The sequence below is a fragment of the Culicoides brevitarsis genome, chromosome 3, assembly GCF_036172545.1.
Source record: "Culicoides brevitarsis isolate CSIRO-B50_1 chromosome 3, AGI_CSIRO_Cbre_v1, whole genome shotgun sequence".
In the NCBI taxonomy this organism is placed as follows: Eukaryota; Metazoa; Arthropoda; class Insecta; order Diptera; family Ceratopogonidae; genus Culicoides; species Culicoides brevitarsis.
The window spans coordinates 9,961,582-9,978,164 of record NC_087087.1 but is presented as its reverse complement, the minus strand read 5'-3'; the positions used below and the strand labels follow the sequence as shown (position 1 = coordinate 9,978,164).

General features: G+C 23.9%; 1 protein-coding gene across 2 annotated transcripts in view; it reads right to left on the bottom strand.

Annotated features, from left to right (window-relative positions):
- The window catches only part of LOC134834921 (GATA-binding factor C), a 57,001-nt gene extending 40,620 nt beyond the window's left edge, over positions 1-16,381 (bottom strand). For both annotated transcript variants that reach the window (XM_063849728.1, XM_063849727.1), the window contains exon 1: positions 16,172-16,381. In XM_063849728.1, the coding sequence (XP_063705798.1) occupies positions 16,172-16,364 (193 nt within the window). In that variant the 5' untranslated portion in view covers positions 16,365-16,381. The remainder of the gene's footprint in view (positions 1-16,171) is intronic.
- Between the last annotated feature and the right edge of the window lie 202 nt (positions 16,382-16,583).

Here is a 16,583-nt window from a genome sequence, read left to right as displayed (position 1 = left end):
TAAATATTTTTTATATTTTATTATTTATTTTAGAAAAAAACAAATAAAAATGTGTTAAAATTTTTTATAATAATATAATATAATAATATAAAAAAAAATAATATAAAAAAATATTAAAAATTTTATAATATTATTAACATTTTATTAAAATTATTAATTATTTTTATTATTAAATTAATATTATAATATCAAAAACTTTAAAAATTAATTATTTTTATTATTTAGGATATTATATATTTATAAATTATATTATTATTAGTACAATGTAAAAATATATTTTTTTATAAATAATTTTTTATTTTAATATTTATTTCAGAAAAAAATACATTTTATTTTAAAAAAATTATTCCAATTAATTCAAACCATATATTTTATATTATTAATTAAAATATTTAAAATATTTATATATTTTTTATAATTATATAATATAAAAAATTTTGAATTTTTCATATATTTTATATAAATATATATTAAATATTATATAATATTTTGAATATTTAATATAATATTTTTCAAATAATATATTTTTCGGGTTCAAAATCATTAAATATGTAAAAAATATAATTTTACAAATTATTCAGGACCACCAAATGTAAAATAATACAAAAAATGTCCTGTTTTCCGGGAATTTAATTTTTTAATCTCCATAAATCTACAAACAATGCAACCTCCTACAAATGACGCAAAAGGGATAAAAACACACGAATTATCATTATTATTTATAAAAAAGAAATAAATGCGTTTCTCTCGAAAAAGAGACAAGATATAAATTCAGAATTCCAGGAGGTCCCACATTTCCTAACAGAGGCGGCTATTGCGACACTTTATTGTTATTATTATAATAAAAACAACTCCTAGTGTGTCCAAACATACAAAACAACCTCAAACAAAACATAATGTAAAAAGGAAAAGCAGAAATATTATTATTTTATTAAACATATATAATATCATACATATATAAAACAATCGAATTCAAAAACATGAATTTTTACCATTATTTTTCTTTCAATGCATTTCGAGTCGAACGAACGAGTCGCGTTGTCGACGACGAACGTTAAAATTTATATTATATATGAATTTTATTGATGATACCTTGTTATTTCAGACACACATATATATCATTCTTTTCACTAAAAATGTGTATAAATGTTATTTTTTGCACACATGCATACCGGTTGTACACCTTTCAAAAGGAATGCGTTATGTTATGCGCGATGCCGTCAGTGTTATAAACAATGCATGTTATTTTTTTTTCGCTGTGTCTTTCGTTCTGTCGTTGTTTCTTGCTTGTTGTTGTTGTATATATGATGTAAATATGCGCGCGCTAACAATCGTTATTATTCTTGGGGTATCACGGGTTAGTTTTTTTTTATAAATTGGGTCATTTTTGTCTCTCGTCATAATTTTAGCTTCAAAAAAGTACAATTTTTATATAAAAAATCCGAATTATTATTAAACATAAATAAAATATATATTTTTCATTCATATATTTTTATCATATATAAAAAAAATACGAAGCAAAGTTATAACAAAACAACATTAATAAATTCAAAAATTCTGCCATTCTGTCTGCCGATTCTGCTTGCGAGGCAAGAAAAGTAAAGACAAGCGGCACAATGTATATATGTTGCATATATGCATGATGTTTGATATCAATCAAAGTCAATTTATCATAGAAATTTAAGAATACAAAATAACATTCAAGTCAACACATCATTTTACATGTTTTTTATATTTATAAATATTTTATGTTTTTTTCGGTATGTTTCTTTCATTTATTGTGAATGAAGGAACATCAAAAAGTTATGACGATGACAATTTCTTGCAGGGTTGGGTAATTGGGCAATATGGGCAGAAAAAAGGGCAAATATTGTATTTTGGGTTCATTGACATTTGTTTTTATGTTAAATTTTTAGAATTTAATCAAATGTAGCAAATATTTGCTAATTTTTAACTTAAAGGGCAATTTTTACCCAACTGGGCAAATTTTTGCCCATTGCCCTTTTTCTTAATTTTTTATAAAAATTTACTTCTTTTTGAACCCATTTGTCTAAATTATAAGTTTTTAACATTTTTTAGACCTTTAAACTAAATTTTTAGAAGGTTGCCCTTTTGTTACCCATTTATTGCCCATTCATTGCCCATCTCAATAAAAGTTCAATTTTAATCAAAAATTTCGATGAATTTGGGGCTCTTAAATCAAATTCTGCCCCTGAAACATCTCACAACCTGAATTGAATGCTGCACAAAAAGTGAGAAGATGTATGTTTGTTTGTGTTACGCGACAAGAAATGAGGCACGAAAAATGACAGTAAATTAGTGAAATGTTCAGAAATAAATTCAAGAGCCATTATTTTGTGACTTGTATTTATTTTTTTTTTACTTTATTTCATTTAAGGACCCTGTATTATTATTTTTAATTGGCGCCGATAAATTACGCCAAGCACAGATGGATGAATGAATGACAAAAAACCCCTTGAATGTCACCGGTGCCCATTAATTGTAACAATATGCATCTTATACTTTTTTTTTGTCGTTCCCTTGCAACTTTCGAAATCAAATAAAAAAGTAAAAAAAAAAACGTTAAGATCCATTATGGGCCTGTATAAAATATATTGTATCTTATCACGTTATATCATCTAAATTTCATTTGAGTGTTATTTTTTGATATACTTTCCGTCACCATTGTTAAGGATCGGGACACGCATGTGAAGAGTAAAATGCATTAAAAACTGTTACTTAAATAAAAAAAAAAGTTGAATGAATGAAAAAGTTAAGGGTGGCGGAAAAATAATATCTAAATCCGATTATTTGTTTGGTAGATCAACTTCCCCGGGTGCTGTGTGAGGGTTATTATTTTATTGAAAGACTTGCCGAAAATTTTGATGATGATGAATTGGAGTGGAAAAATGATATTTTTGTCACATAGAATATGCTTCTGTTTTGTTCCCCTGAGAGCGAATGGGAAGGACTCGAATGAATGAACAAGATAAAATTGGCAATTGAGATAAGGAAAACAAACAAAAATTGAATGATTGAATTGTGATTAACTCAGATGGGGTGCCGTCGTTTAGTTATGCTGGTAGTACATGGATGCAAAAGTAAATAATAATCATTCCGGGAGAGAACCAATATTGGGCGATTTACAGCACCTTTTGTACAATGGGTTTGTACTAATGAACACGACGGCGCAGCGCATATTAGAAGTTACAAAATGGCGGACCCAGCTGTCTGTCATTCAACATTAGTACTTTATTTTTACTACCTTTTGCTCACTCACTCTCTACTTTTTTATTATTATTATTGTTACACGTATGTTCCATATAACATATACAATAGGTGTTATTATATTATTATTGTACTCATACTATATTTCACCTAAAGCTATAATAACTTTCCTATATACAGCGCGAAAGATACCATTTAATGACGAATCGTATAAAAAGAAGGCCATAAATGAGGGCTACTAACCATTAATGATGATGTCGGGCAACAGTAGACCAAAGTAAGGGGTTTAAGTGATTTTTATATATATATACAATTTTTTTTTCAATTCAATTCTTTGTTTGGAAGCCAAAAACAAGGGTCATTGTAATGAACGATGATGAATAAAAATGTTATAAAAATAACAAAAATGCAAATATACTGTTCCGGTTTAATGATTTACTAAAGATATTCAACATTTACATCATTATATACTCTGGAATATATGTATATTATTTGAAAATAATGTCGAGAAAAATGACCCCGACTGCTGCGGTCTTTTCATTCATTCACTTACTTATTTGCTTATTATTATTATAATAAAGTATAATATACATCTTATTCGCGTCTTTGAAAGATATTTGTATTATAATGATAAATATTAAAAATTATATATAATTTTTTATATTATATATAGTTTTTATATATATAATTAAAATATATTTTATATATAATAATATACCGCAAATCTTATATATATATTTTTTATAAATTTTATTTATTATTAATTTTTATAATATGTATAATAAAATATTATATTGTTATAATTATAAATATTTTACTTTTTTCTATAAAAAAATATTTCATTTTTGATAATTTTGATTTTATAATAAAATATTATAATTTAATAATTATTAAATATTTTATTTTTTTATTATTAAAAATATTTCATTTTTGATAATTTTGAGTTTTAAATAGAATTTTATATATAATTATTATTTATTAACATGTCATTATTAATTAATAACTATATAAAAAAATTAAGTTTGACTCTTAATAATATATTTTTAATAATAAAAAATTATTATTTTAAGAAAGTTGAGAAAAAATAATAAAAAATAATTGAAAATATTAAATTAATGATTTTTTATTATTTTAATAACTTCAACATTAATAATATCTAGATTTCCAGTTTTTTATGATAATTTTAATTTTTTAACATTATTTAAATAAAATATTTCTTAATAAAAATAACATTTGTACAAGAAATAATATTATTAATAACAATAATAAAAGTTGACACACAAAAGCTCGATGAATAGATAAAATCAATTAGATATCAATCTACGTCTTAATTAGATAAGTGGTGTTTATATTTATTACTTTGAACTTTTTTTTTTGCATAAAACAATATACAACGTACAGCTGAAAAATAAAAAATTACCGATTTTGACGCAAGCCTGATTGAAACTTAACCTCTACGTATCAAAAAATCGCCGAGATAAAGATCAAATCCGAACTGAGTGAGTGGATTAATGACATGCATATGAATAATGACATTTCATTAATCTCTCGTATTCTCTTCTATTATCGGATTTGATCAAAATTTTAATAATGATGATTGAGTATATATGGAAAAAAAGGTGTTGATCGTCTCAGAAAATTAGTTGTGGATTGAGAAAGTTATTGGGAACGCCTTAAAAATTAATCGCAAATGATTGACCCATATCGTTGCATAACAAAACGAAAAATTATTCAAGTAAATTACAAACATGTGTTGTTAGTAATTTTATTTTAACTTCATGTACTTTGTGCATCAATTATTGTTTATTGTACAATGCAAGTACAAATCAGTGACGGACTTTTTAATTTTTTTTTGTTCAAAAATGGAAAAATTTTTCAAGACAAAGGTTGTTATAAAATTTATATGATAATCCAAATTAATTATATAATATAATATAATATATAATATATATATAATATATATATAATAATATATATATAATATATATATAATTAATATATATAATATAATTATAATATAATCCAATTAATCCAAACCAAGCAAAATAAATAAAGAATTTAATTTTTTTAAGGGTTTTTAAGCTCAAAAAAAAAATTAATTCCAGCCCTGAATTAAACAAGACGAAGAAGAAACTTTATAACAAATTATCAATGTGTGTAATAATAATAAAATAAAATAAAACCATTGACTAACTTTTTCGTACTGAGTGTTGCGAAGAAGCAATAAAATAATAAAAAAAACATATATGTTGTTGTTTGTATTGTAGTTTGTTAAAAAATATGAACGAACACGAAATAAAACTCTTATCAAATTAGTGGCATTATTAAAGTTATGAAAAAGTAATAAAAGCGATACTTGTTCTTCCTCTACTGTGCCTTGTCTCAGTTGCAAAGTACAGACAAATATGTAATTGTAAGGTAATTATCATGCATTTGTACGTGCACCTCCTCGCTAACTTATATAACATTATAATACTACATGTTTAATGATAGCATGGTAAGGTAAAGTTTTGTTAAAGTTAAAGGTTATCTTCGTTTTCTTACTGTTTTGTAATTTTTTTTTCATATGTTTTTTTTTTCAAACAACAACAATCGAACACAATCAATAATTTTACATTAAAATTAGTATCATTATTATTATTTTATTTTTTTTTATCTTGAAGCACGAAGAAAAATTTTATTATAATAATAAAAAGTCGACAATTGCCTGCGTGCGTCTCACATATGAGAAACATTTTCATGGATGAAACTTATTATATTATTATTTTTTTTCTTCTGTATTCTTTTAACATATATAGTACAACATATACAATATATATGATGTAGTATATATGTTAAAAAAGTCCTGTAAGTGGACAAAAATACAAAAAAATAACAAAACGAACGAGAAAAATAATAACGCAGGCATGACACGATTATAAAAATTATGATATGTATTGTTTATATTCATATATATGTTAAACATATATAAAAAATAAATATATAAACAATAATAATAATAATAAGAGACAGCATGTCCACAACAATTATGATTTTTTTCATAATAAAAAAATAAATAAGATTTACATAAATAAATGCGTGATCAAATTTGTCAAGATTTTCGTAAAAAAAATCGCATGAATATGAAAATATATATGTTGCAAAACAAATCCATTAAAAAAAAAGTTTGCGAGATAAATGAGTGAGTTAACTTATCCATCATCGTTTGTTGTTACTACTAATGAAAAATGTGCGTTTTATGGTAATTTTAGCTCATACTAAAAATTAATTTTCCATAAATCTCCATTTTATACGCATATAAATATATATTTCCCAAAAAAAAAAAATATAAAAATAAAATAAAAGATAACATTAATATTACACCCAACACACAGAGAGATATGAGAAAAAAATAGTCAAGAAACATGTATAAAAAGGACAATAAAACAACGCATTAAAGTTGTGTAATTTGATAAGTGAATGGCCATACAGTCAATGTTTTTAATGATTATCAAGCAATTTAAATTCATCTCCCAAGTTAACTTAATTATGACAGAGACGATTTTTACGATATCGACTGAAAATTAGAATAATCGAAACATTTGTATGGATTTTTTCGTGTATTTTATTACATTTTTATTTTTTGTTAGCCAGAGAGTAATTATCAGAGAAAATAGACACTCAATCGTTGGATCGTTAATGATAATTGTGTGTTAACATACAACTTGTTCGTACATTTATTTCTCTTAATTTATGTGATGAAAGACAAGGCATAAAAAATGCAAAAAAAAGTGGTCCGTTAATTAATAGAGAAATTTTTATATATATTTAAAATAATAATTAATTAATGATGGTGTTGTGGTGTGTTGGCAAATCAAAGCTGGCTTTGAATAATAATGTATTAGAAAAAAAGATTTAACCTGTATTTATATACTATAGTATAGTATAGTATTGTATATATGATGAATTGTTGAATTTTATTATCTTAAAATATTCACGGAAGCAAGCTACTGTATGCATGTATTGTATATAGCACTTGATAGAGAAGAAAAAAACATTCCTCTAGTTATCGTGTGGCATTTACGTTGACTGACTAACTGACTGATATCTGTCTAGTTATATAAATATTTCGTTTTTTTTTTGTGTGTAACTACATCGCTTGAAAACTAATTAAAAATGTTTTTTAAAGGTTAGGGTGAGATATCAATTTCAATACATTTTTTTAAATTTATTAAAAAATCTTTTAATATTAAGATTAAAAGTATAAAAATATTGAATTAGCGGAGAAGCGAATTTCAAATTTTAATTTTTTAAACTAACATAATTTAATTTTTAATAATTTTTAAAAAATAGGGTAAGTTTTCAATTAAAGAAAATTTTATTTTCTTCATAAAAAAAAATTTTACTATAATTTTTTAATTATATAATAATTATGAGAATTTCTTGCGATTTTTAACGGTATCAAAGTAACATAATTAATTTTTTTTTATAAATTTATAAAATTAGGGTGACTTTTCAATTAAATAATTTTTTATTTTTATTCTATACAATTTTATTTTTTTTCCTACAATTATTTTTATAAAAAAATAAAAGTAGCAAAAATGCGATTTTCAAATTTTTAACTGTAATTTTCTGACTTGACATATTTATGTTTTTGATAAAATTTGCAAAAAATATTTTTTAATCAAGAAATAAAAAAAAAATTAATTTAATATCAACTTTATATTTAAATTCAACGAAAAACATGCTTTATTGGGTACCCAATCCAAATACCAATCGCCCGTTCGTTGATTTACGGATCACTTTAATATTTATATCTTTCAAGTTTGTGTCGACAGCAACATATATTGATCGACTCCCGCACATAAATTAAAACTTGTCTTGAATTTCTTAATGAAAAGTTGATAAAAAAGCAAAAACGATGAAACCTGATTAACATTGAAACGAAACACGAGTCCAGCGCCATCTAGAGCTTGTCACGTAATTGGCGCCCTGATTGCATTCCTTTTTTGTCTTATTATTAAATAAATATAAAAAAAATAAACAACCATTATTTTCACGCTAATAAGACGAGTCGCGAGACGAGATGTGTGTGTGTGGTTTAAATTGGTTTGGAGCAAGAGAGGAGAAAGAGAAGAAATACAAATGTCAATTTAAAATTCATAGAATGCAATCAATTGACACCTTGCAAAAGTGCATTATTTTTCGCCGTGAATTTTTTTTTTTTTTTACTTCTCAATTCACATATTTTTATCCGCCAAGGTAATACAATGTGAAGTAAGTGGCAAGAAATCCAAGTTCATTGATACATTTTTGCTGCATATACAATTGTTTGCATTTTTTCACACCTGAACAACTTTTTGGAGTGTCTGTATACGATTCACGTTTTATATTGAATTCTTTGTATATTTTTTTTTTATATATTTTGTCTTGAACTGCACTGCATTACCATTATTACTATTATTTTTTTTGTTGGTAACTTTACTCGTGAGACCTTCAACTAGCAGCAATTCCAACAAAATGAAGAAAAAATTGCATTCATAAAATATTTACACAAAAAAATTGTAACAAAAATGTTTTCACTTTCTTTTGACACGCTATTAATAATGCATAGAATTACTATTAAAAGAAATATAGACATGATGTTGTTATTTATATTTTTTTACATGCGCCAATAATTGCAAGTATTTTTTAACAACTTATGATTTTCTAGACCATTGTAGGTGTTTTTTTATAATATTATTAAAGAAAATGTGTGAACGCAACGCATCATATATAATATATTATAATGTATGCTAAAATTTAAATGCAGTTATTATTATTACATATTATTATTATATTATAACTTTTTGTACAAAAAATATACTTTTTCATAGGAAAATGCAGAACTATAACGAACAAAAATTACATAATACGGAAAATTTATGTTTTTATTCGAAAAAGACATGCAAAATTTTACTTTCTCATATATATATATGATTTTTATCAACATATATAGGTTACTTTTAATGTGATTTTAAACAGAGAAAAAAAATGTTCTGACACACATTTCGAAATACAAAAAAAAAAAATAATAAAATAAAAGGAATATAAAGAGAGACATATAATCATCATTTATGTAAATTGTTATTCTTTAACATATATAAAAAAAAAGTTTTTTTTTCTTTCTTTTTCTTTATCGAATCATAATAAAATAATACGCACCTGGCCACTTCTTTCTCGCTATAAGTGCTTGTGTGTGTTATTATAATGTGATATCACACTGAGTAAAACGATTTTATATTATTATGAACATTTTACAATGATAATATATATTATATATGTTGCTTTGAATGTAAAAAAAATCAATGAATGAGTGATGATAGAATTTAAATAATAATGTTAAATATTTTTATTATCATTATTTTTTATTATATTTGATTAAAAATAAAATAATAAATTATATATGATATTTTTTTATCATATATAATTAATATTTTAATTAAATTAAACAAAAACGAAAAAATATTTTAATCTAAACTGAGCAAGTAATTTAAAATTAATAATATATTTTTTTTAAATGTTCAATATTTATAATTAGTATTAGCCCAGTATTATTTGCTTGGCTGGGCCCATAACCTATTGAAACTAAGTTTTATTAGAGAATGACTAAAACTATACATTTTGTCAACAAGAAAACTATCACAGTTTACTTTAATCGAACAACAATTATTATGCCAACAGTATATAATATAATTAGTATTATAATTATAATAATTAATTATATTATTAAATGTTACATTATATTTTTTAATATTATTAATTATTATATATAATTATATATATTTATGTATAACTAATATTTTAAATAATTATAATAAACAAAAAAAGTATTTTTTAGCAAAAAAAAAAATTATAAAAATATATATTTTTTAATAAAATATATAAATTTATGAAAATTAGTGACATGTTTAATATTTATTAACATTAATTGATAAATTTGTACTTGCATTAGTATAATAATAAAATAATGACACTTACGCATCAAACATAATTTTTATAGAATTCTTAGAAAATTTTGATGAATTAAGTGCATTCCATGTGTTCTCAATTGTTACAAATATTTAATAAGGCACGAGACGTATATCATATATGTTATACATATAACATATATGTTAAGTATACAAATGTTAATAATTAAATTATTTGATTTGAAAAAATTGGCGAGACATCCAAGTTTTACATTTTTACAAAAATTATATAAATTTTTTTTAGTAAAAATGTATAAACTTGGATGTCATCACGAGACACAAGCGCCTGCATAAGACACAGTGCATCACTTTGTTTAAAAAAAAAAAATAAATGTTTTAATAAAATAATCATCATCTTTGCATTTATTTATGTATCTCATAACGCGCGTTTTATATTTTTTCGCATATACAACATATATATGACAAAATGCGCTGCTTTTGATCAATTTAATATTAAATTTTATGTATGTTGGAAAAATGAGAGAAAAAATGCAGCACACATGTCTGGCGGCTAATTTATAAATATGAAGCAAAAAAAAAACATACAATTTATTCCCATTTTATAACTACTATTTACTTAATTATTTTCATAATTTTCCCCAACGCGAGCGGCGCGCCGCAGATTTAAGCCAGTTTTATTTTATTTTTTAATCAAGATAGACTTTTATTATCTGGATTAAATTTTTATCAGTTAACTCGGATCTTTTGTGTAGTGAATCCGACGTAATTGGACATTTTCAAACGGAATGTTGACAGAAGTAATTTTTTTTTGCATGAATTTGTATCAAATTATCACGAAAAGTTCTCGCGGGAAGTCACTCGAAGGTGTCACAAAATTTATTCGTGTCGATGGTCCAAACCTGGCCATTTATGGATAATGTCAATCACGACACCTCCGTGGCTCATTTGCATTTTTGTCGCTTTCGACGTGACGATAATTGTGAGATCAAGAGTAATAAACGCCTCCTACGCTAAATTTTTTTTTGTAACTTGGAGAATCCTGATTATGACCTTTGCAATTAAAAAAAAAATTGTTAATCGGAACATTAATTATTTTATTGTCGTTAATTACTATTTAGATGGCTTAATGAGTAAATTAACGTTGAAATTGCTGATAATTTATTCAAAAACAATCATGAATCGAATAAAGGTAGTAGAGACACGATCATGAAAAATTTAATCGTAAATGAATTCATAAATCATAAATCGATGACTATCAATAATTTGTAATTTGATATTATTATTGTATGTGTGTGATGTGTGTATGTATATAATAAAAACAAAGTACAGGTCAGACAGACAGATATTGTTTTGTTTTGGATGCGATAATAATAATTATTATTAAGTCATTCTAATAAATCTATCAAAGTTTTCAATAGAAATGATGATAAACTGAAATATTGTGATTAGATCATGGCTTTGAAAGGGTTTCTATTGTTTATCATCGACAGATTATGATTAGTTTATCATTATTCTGTAAGTTTCGTGATGTTCTAAAATTATATATTTTGTATTATTTTTTATTTATTTAATAATTTAATTTAATTTAATTAATTATTATTTAATATTTAAAAAATTATTGGTTTATTTAAAATTAAATAATTAATAATTTTTTTAAATAAATATTATTATTTTTATTTTTATAAAATTTTTAAAAATAAATTTAAAAAATTAAATAAATAAAATTTTAATTTAATTCATTATTTAACTATTATTTTATTTTTATTTTTTATTTTTAAATTGAAAAATTTAATTTTTATAAATTATTATAATTTAAATAATATATTCAAATAAATAATTTTTTTATGATAAAATTTAAATTTTAAATAACTTTTAAATTACTATTATTATTAATTTAATATTTATATTATATTTTTTTATTATATAAATATTATAGTTAAATATTATAATTAATTTTAATAATTTTTATTTAATTTATTATTATTTAATTATTTAATTTTTTATTAATAAATATTATTAAATTTTGAATTTATTAAAAATATAATTAATTTATTTTTTGTTTAAATTTATAAAATTTTATATAAATTCAAAATTATTTAAATATTTTATAATTTTTTTTTAAATTATATAAATATTTTTATATAAAAAATATATATTTTATAAAATATAAATATTTTTTATTTATATAAAATATAAATATTTTTATTAAATATATATTTTTTTATAAAAAATATCATCACAAAAATACAAAAAAGTAATGAATCACAAAAATTCAGTTACTTTCCAGTTATTTTTAAGAAGAATAAAAAAAAATAATAATAAAAACGACAAAACACGTATGTTCAGGTAAAACGTGTCTGTCTGTTATTCTGTTCGTCTGCCGACGGTAATATCTCTTATACATACAACATTCATATATATAATATTCAAACATATATGTTTGTACAATGAAATATACAATGTTGTAGGTATGCTTCGTCATTATATATAAAAGTTTACTTTTGGGATATGCGCAGACCGAGAGAATGATATTTTTCATACACAAAATTACACGGAAAACAATATTATTAATGATGAACTTTATATAAAATTTCAACCAAGTTGGAAATTTGATACATTTTTACAAACAAACAACATTCTTGTTACTGTTTTCATGTATAAATAATTGTATATGTTTTTTTTTAAGTTTCTGGTTATTGCAAAATTTTATTGTCATATTTTGTCGGTTCTTATTTTGAATTCTATTGTTTATCGCCCAGTTTCTAGTTTTTTTTTATGAGATTGTTCATTAAGAGCATTTATTTTTTAACTGTGTCACCAACCAGTGTGGGACGCTCTCGTTCTTTAACATAAAAAAAATGTTATATTATTATTATACTTTTCTGTTCTAAATAAAAAAAAAATGTATAAAAAATTATGAAGAACGAAAAACGACGACGATTGTAAAAGTATACGCCATTTTTGTCATCAAAATTAAAATTACCATTATTACTACTTTATTGCTTCTGTACAATTGTGTATTGTGTATATACATAATAATAGTCACCTATCACATAGCGTTGTAACTAACTAAAAGCTTGATTATTATTATTTTCATTTCAATTCTGAATGTTAGAACATTTCCACAGAACAATAGACATTTATTGGGTACATTTTTACATGTGTATATGTTAGAAAAGTGTCATTAAATTCACATTAAAAAACAGTTTTCTCGAGACCTTGTAACAATATTCTGTATGTAACTTAGATGACAATACTATATGTATGTTACAATTTCAATTAAAAAAAATATGTTTGACCAATTAACGTTCGTGGTGTCTCTTAATTTTGTATTAATTTATGTTAAAAAGCGCGGGAATATTATATTTTGACACAAATTTGTGTTTAATTGATCTTAAATGATCTTTAAAAGGGATCTATAATATATGTATGTACTATATATGTTATATATACTATATATTTGTAATATATATATTAATATATGTTATATATACTAAAATATGAGGTATATATATCATAAAATTTAGTATATATAATGTATTTAGCATATATAGTACAAACAAATTTTTCTTTGATATCAAAATCTTATCCAATTAATCCAAACCAAGCAATAAAACTATGAAATTTTGTTTCAGGTCCAAAAACATGTTAATCCTGCTCCAAATTGATCATATATAAGATGTTAGTTATTATTGGTATTAGTTATCTTGATAAATTTTATTTAGAATGACAATGCACTTTTGAGTGTTTTGAGTTCTTAAAAGGTCCGTTAATGTTTTTTTGTTAAAAAACTTTTAAAATAAGAGACATTTTAATAAATAAAGGACTAAATGTGTCGATCCTTTGTCAGGACAATGTTCGATCGAAAGATCTTAATGCACTTTCTTTTATAAAAAAATTGAAAAAAATGAATCATCTGTGTGAATTTTTTAAAATTTCAAATTTTTTTAAGTGAATTGTCAATCAAAGGATTTGTGTCGCTTAAGATTTTTTTTCGTAAAAGACAGAGTGTCACGGTTTTTCTTTAACATAACAATGGTGAATGTCACATACATATACAATAAGTTTAAGTTTTTTAATAAGGTACAAAAGAGACATTCACTCTCTGAACATTACACAGCAGTAATGAATAATAAAGATCAAGTACTTCTTATTAAAATCTCTATTGTATTCTCAAGTGGGCAGTAAACTTCTTACGGTCTTTTGTAGGGGGCACTGTCACACATTTTCATGTACTTTATGAATAATTATGACACAAATTTATAAATGCCAAAACCAACAAAAGACCGAACAATGCAATAGTTGCAAAACAACACAAAATAGAACACACTCACAGAACAGGAAAACAATAGACAACCTGTTCTTAACTTTTTGGCAAACGAAAAAAAAAATAGTTGTAGGTGCTAAGCGCCAGGTACCTGCTCATGTTTATTTATTTACTTTAAAGGTTTTCTAGATACCTGAAAATCTGCATGAAACAAGTGCATAAGAGGATGGCGGCGGGCGAGTACTAATTATCTATTGTCCTTCAACATCCTCGTCTAACACACGGGTGAGTGTCTATGGAGGTATGTCGAGGACAGTCATTACACAATTCTAGACATATTTGTTTATAATCTGTCTACGGACAGATTTTCTGCCGCATCATTCATTCACACTTTTTTCCGTTACTATGGTTATGCTTCATTTGGAGCTTATTTGTGAGATTTCAGGACAAAAGTGATATATTTAACTTTTTACGATATTTTGTGGTTTTTAAAGGATTTTATTTAAAAAAAAAATGAGTTTCAGGATCAAATAATCCAAAAATTTCTAAATTATTTGATCCTGAACCTCAGATTTTTAAAAATTAAACTTCATTAATTTTTTTTTGAAGAAATTTAAATTTTTATAGCACAAATTTTATAGGAACCCTAATGGAAAGTTAAAGTATTAATTTTAATTGTTTACCATAAATTTCAGATTTTTCATAAAATATTCAAGTATTTTCGTTTTTATTTACAAATTTTCATGAGTTTTCTTAAAAATTTTATAAAAATTCTTTTTATAGCACGAATTTTATAGCAACCTTTTCGAAAAGTTCTCTATGTGAAAATTAACCCTATGGATAATTTTTGTATTTAATTTAATTTATAGGTACATAAATTCTCAATAGGGTTCATTATTCAAAAAATAGTTTTCTGAGAGGTTGCTATAAAATTCGTGCTATAAAAAACGAATTTCATTGAAAAGTCAAGAAAAATCATAAAATTTGTAAAGAAAAACGAAAATATTTGAAAATTTAATGAAAAATCTGATACTTATAATTAAAATTAAGTAAACTTTCCATTAGGGTTCCTATAAAAAAATTCGTGCTATAAAAGACAATGACACTCCCATTCCCGCCATTTTTCATTTCAAAAATTAAAATGCAGCAAAAAAAAGTGAAAACCGCACAAAATTTATCGATTTTATCAGCTCACAAATTAAAAACCGATAAGAAATTTGGCTTTGATAGAGTTTTAATGCTGTTATCATGTTTTATAGCTTTTTCTATTAAATTAATATTTATAATAAATAATATATTTAAATCAATTCCCAATTGATTAGCTAAACTAGTCAAAATATTTAACCACTTTGTGTGTTTTTATTAATATTTAAATGACTTGTTTTTGCATCTAGTTAAAAAAAACATAAAAAAAAATCCAAGAGAAGCAAAAAGACATTAACTTCCAACCGCGTCTCAAATTGTTTGATATAAATTAGAGTTGAAGTTAACGTTACACGTATTTTGCGTGTGTTATGTCACAAAGTTACTAGTTACTTGTCGTCGTCATATAGATAAGCGTATCTCGGGTGTAATATTCGTTTAATCGGTCGTTCAAAGCGACACTCGTAAGATAAATGTTGCTGCTACCAGTTGCGAATTTTCTTTCTCCACGGCAGTTTGGATGCATTTACACGTAAAATTTCTTCAAGTTTATAAAAAAAAATACAAAGTTGTCGAGACTTACCATGTGATCCGTATCCGGCATAGCCGTATCTCCGATGGGCACTGCCATTCTCGATGGGATAAAAGGCTCCCACGTCTGAGGCGTCGACGCCTCCGCTACTTTGGTGTGCCGACGTTCCGGTATTTGGGGATCCGCCAAGTCGTTGGTTCTCGTACCAACTCCTGGCCTCAGCTGCTGATGTCATATCCATCATTAGTACTTATTTGTGTTTTTTTTAATAATTTTTAATGTTTTCTGATAGTAATAAAAGTATCGTCAATTACGAGTTACGATGCACCATGTCATCTGATATATTGTAAAAAATTTTTTTTTTTTAACTTTTTGCAGAATGACTCAATATTTTGTTACTATATGAATATCAAGTTAATTTTCTCACGACTTATCTTCAGCTTGATTTGTGTCTCATATGTAT